The sequence below is a fragment of the Homalodisca vitripennis genome, unplaced genomic scaffold (genome assembly GCF_021130785.1).
Source record: "Homalodisca vitripennis isolate AUS2020 unplaced genomic scaffold, UT_GWSS_2.1 ScUCBcl_4873;HRSCAF=11302, whole genome shotgun sequence".
In the NCBI taxonomy this organism is placed as follows: domain Eukaryota; kingdom Metazoa; phylum Arthropoda; class Insecta; order Hemiptera; family Cicadellidae; genus Homalodisca; species Homalodisca vitripennis.
This window is the reverse complement of record NW_025780978.1, coordinates 830-5,386: the sequence shown is the minus strand read 5'-3', so window position 1 is coordinate 5,386 and position 4,557 is coordinate 830. Positions and strand designations below refer to the sequence as shown.

At 38.4% G+C, this 4,557-nt stretch overlaps 1 protein-coding gene across 1 annotated transcript; it reads right to left on the bottom strand.

The window, feature by feature from the left end:
- Positions 1-1,077: 1,077 nt before the first annotated feature.
- Positions 1,078-2,298, bottom strand: LOC124373120 (zinc finger MYM-type protein 1-like; the record flags this gene model as incomplete). The annotated part of the gene is made up of 1 exon (XM_046831512.1): positions 1,078-2,298. A coding segment is annotated over exon 1 (1,221 nt), but the record flags the coding sequence as incomplete, so codon positions are not given.
- Between the last annotated feature and the right edge of the window lie 2,259 nt (positions 2,299-4,557).

Genomic DNA, 4,557 nt, shown 5'->3' with positions numbered 1-4,557 from the left:
CACTTACTTGGAATGTTGTTAAATATTTTAAAATCTTGGAAAATTGTTTAATTTAAATCAATCAAATGGTTTTGCAAGGTGAAATTAAAGTTGACAAAATTATTTGAATAACTGGTTTATTATAAGCATGAGTTGAAATATTTAAAAATAACGTTTGTACATTCTAATACAAGTTCATTGTGTGATTAACAGAACTAATTTATTGTATATACAGTAGGCTATTTACATTTTACAGAACTTTCTTACGAGCCTTTTTAATTGAGAACTCTTTAATTAAATCTTCATAAGAGAGCTTCTTTGTTAAATTTGCTTCTATACATAGGAGGGAAAGTGAATTGAGCCTGTTTTCAGAAATGCTTGTCCGTAAGTAGTTTTTAACTCTTCGAAGGCAGGAAAAGCTACGTTCTCCCGCGCAATTAGTTGCAGGTATGCACAAACTAATTCGTACTGCTATGTCCAAGTTAGGGTAAACATCATGCAACGAGTTCTTTCTCAAAAAGGTAGAAATTCCTTCCAACGTTTTATCTGAGGGATTGTCCATTCCCACCGCACAGTGTTTTTGGAAGTGAATGCACTCTTCAATAAAATCGGAATCTAAGTCATTTTGATAAATTTTGATGAAGTTTCGTTGCCTTGTTTCTTAGTTCCTCTTCTGTGATGTTGATGTCTGTTTTGCTGTCACACAATTGAGTCAGGAAGTACAATTTATCTACAAAGTCACTATAGGCCACTTTTCTTCTCTTAAATTCACAAATAAAGGAGTCTAGAATTGGAAGAAATGTGTTAATTCTCAAGTCATCTCTGCCAGTCAGGTTGACTTCTTCACTCCGGGTTTCGTCTGGCCAGACTTTTCGCTTGGTTTGTCTGCTTGTGTCTTTTTTCGTATGAATCGTATGTTTCAGTTTTGGTTATCTTCATACCCAATTCCTCGAAATAAGAAAAGTTGTTTCTTTCTGACACAAAATATTCCTCTAGAGAACCATACAAATCCCTGACTAACAAAACGTTAACGGTTCCACTTTGTATAGTTTTACTGACTTTGTGAATTCTATGGAGGGCAGTGCTCCAGAAGCATACCATAAATGCAGTCTCAAAACGTTCTAGATTCCGAGCGATTCCTTGAGCCTCACATCTGGTTGTAGCCTTTTCTGTTGGGTCTTTTGAAATTGTTGTCAAAGCCTTGTACACTTCGTCCCAAGACTCTCGCAAGCTCTGACATGCATCATCCCTAGCCGACCATCGTGTAGGACACACCCTTTTTATAGTCTTATTATTCTGATAAGAATCTTCCATTACACCTATCAGGCACTCCCATAGTTTTGTAGAAGATGTAAAAAACACATAAAGTTCTTCAAGCAACATGAAGAATCTGCACGCTTCTTCACAAGATTCAGCAGCAGATGATCCGACCAGATTTAAAGAATGAGCCGCACACGGGATGAATAGAGCTAAAGGACTTTTGCTCTTTATCTTTGCCTGAAGACCATTGTAAGTCCCCGACATATTTGAGGCATTATCGTACGATTGGCCTCGGCAGTCATCAATGTTTATTTCCAGATTTCCTAGTTCTCTCATCACACTTTTAAACATACCCTCTGCGGTATGTCCAACTGACGGGATGAAGGTAAGAAATCGTTCACAGGGTACACCGTCATTTAAAACATACCTGACTGCAAGAACCAACTGGTCTACATGAGACATGTCTGGGGTTGAATCAACTATGAGAGAAAAATATTTTGACTGTTTCAATTCTTCACAAATTTCTTGTCTTACATTTTGAGCCATTAATTCAATGACTTCTTCACACGTTTGGGAAGAGAGATAGTTTGTATGACCACTTCCACAATTACCATATTTTTCAATGTGAGTAGCTAAAAAAGGGTCGAATTCGGAGATAAGCTCTAAAGCCATAAGAAAATTTCCATTTCTGTTTGATCCAAAGATTTCATCATCGCCTCTTAATGCAAGGCCTCTTGATGTCAAGGCCTTAACGGCCGCTATAACCCTGGCCAAAACCTTTTTCCAATAATTGGTTTCTTTGTCTAGCTGCTCAGTTAACATACTGCCAACACGTTTCAGAGCAATTTCTCGTGATTTTAGAGTAATGATTGCCGACTTGTGAATTGGTGAGTTTTCGTGATGACTGGCCCGACTTTCACCATTTTTCCAGTCGTTGAGTTCGTCTTTACAATCAAACTGGGATTTCTCTTTGAAATTGAATGCCAAAACAAGGGCCACAATAAACAGAACCCTTGCTTTTTGAGAATACCATCCACTTTCTGTCCTGAACCTCTCCATTTTTCAATGTTCGTTGAAACAGAGATTTGGATAAATATTGATTTTGATCCTTGTATTCTCTGACGCTGTTTGAGAAATCCAGGTCGATATTTTGTTTGAACCCATTTTTTGCGATTGAATCTCAAGTTGCATCATTTCAAAATCCAGAAAGCTGGATCTTCGCTGGAACAGCAGGGTGACAGCAGCTCCAACGAAAGGCTTTCAGTGGCGATCTCGTGAGGTATGATGATGTCTTCGTTTAAACTTGCTAGATTAGCTGGTGGATTTGAGCAGCTTGGCCCAGCTGAAACATTGTCGTCCAGCTGGCCGGCCGTCTCGTCAACGGAATCGTCAAGTGCAGGTCCTTCAAGTACTGGTGCAATCTCTTGTTCTCTGGCGTCTTAAAGAACAAATCTAGCCTTTTGGTTTTGTTTCAATACACGTTCTTGTTCTTCGAATTTCTTCTTCGCCCGTTTCTTGTACTCCGCACCGCTAAGCTTCTTCCGTCCCATCACTCATTGTAGTTGTAGAGAAGCTAGTAGTAGCCTAAAATGTAAAACTCTACGTTAGAACCGAATAGTCAGTTATTTGGGAGCGTAATCTGCGTAACTGCCATCCTAGGGGTCCTGGAGAAAAACGAGATTTGAAAGCTCTTTTTATATGGGAAGAAGGGAAGAAGGTCTGGAGGGAACACATATACCAGCCAAAAGGGGATCTGGAAAAATGTTGGACTTTTTTCTGTGAGAACGCAAGCAAATACATTGTATTACTTACATGAATTTTTATGAGATTTTTTCAATTTCTTTTGAGTTTCACTCGCCAAAAAATGTTATTTTGTCTTAATAATGAGTTTTTAGAGTACTTCTGTTCTTACTTATCTAAAACATATGTTAAATATGCCAAAATATCTGTAGTTTAAACAATTTTCCCTTAAAACTACCAAGTAACACTCATGATTTAGGGTACCCTACCTAACATTCCATGATGTAGAGAGTAACACTCATGAGGTTTATAAGGAGTAATAAGTACAAGAGCAGCGGTAATAAGCAATTAAAGTAATTATCCTAAATTTTAATTGGTTCATTGATAAACACATACGACAATTGAGTATATTTTATTAAGGGGGTGCTCTAACACGCCGCTCTGACCATGAAAACAGGGCGTGGAATTCAAATGATCACTGCTCACAGAATTAAGTTATCCTAAATTTTAGAGTATTGGTGTATTCCTCAAATGGTGATCTAGGATTGCCGTTTTTAACTTTAAATGTTGAAAATATTAAATAATATAGTGTAGGGGACTTGGCAAAAAGTCCAAAAATTAGTGATTTTTAACCGCCCGTTGAAGGCTAAAACAGATTTTTTGAGAGGAAATTAAAAAATCGAGAACCCTAGAGTTGATTAGTTGTCAATAGATTTCCGTTAAAAAAATATTACTTTTAATGAGCACATTTTGTGAGCACTGTTGGAATATGATCATTTGAATTCGACAAGCCTGCAAGCGTGAAATTAACATTGCGCTTATGGGAGCCGACCGGCCAAAGGTTGCTAAAACCGCAATGGTGAATCGCCCCCTTAAAAATTAAAGTTATTAAAAATTGTATATATTGGGACCTCGAAAGGACAGTTGATTTGACAACGACCCACATGTTATTGCAATGGTTACTTGTTAGCTAAAATTTTCCATTCACTCCACTCTTACATCTAAGTCTCATTCAGATTCAATCATACTTACAATTGATTGTTGACTTTAAACATGAACTAGCTGAATACAACGAGTCAACGACTTATATAACAACCGTAACCGTGCCGCCGTGTGCACAACACTAACATCAACCACCAACTGACAGCGCAGTGTAGTCACTGTAGACTGTAGTGTAGTGTAATCTGTGGATGTGTGAGTCGTGAGTCAGAGGGTGCGTCTGTCGGTCCGTGACAGCGTCAGGTGACTATCAGCTGAGCGCCAGTGTTGGAGAGGTGGGGAGGGGCAGGGGAGCGGAGAGCTGTCGCGCCAGCCACCCAGGGCTGCCGGCTGCCAGGGGGTGTTGCCAATGTAAATCGGCAGATCGCCGCTCGTTGCGCGAAGGAACAAGGCGTTTCGTACATATTTTGTAGTAATACATACAACGAAATAGGAAATTAAAGTGTATGTGTTTCCTAAAAGCTCTAATTTATATAACACAAAACTTAAACTCGTATAAGGAAAATAATATTGTATTTCACAAATATTTCATTTTAATATTTTTAATTTTTTTTTGAAATCTGCCGCCCCTTAATTTTG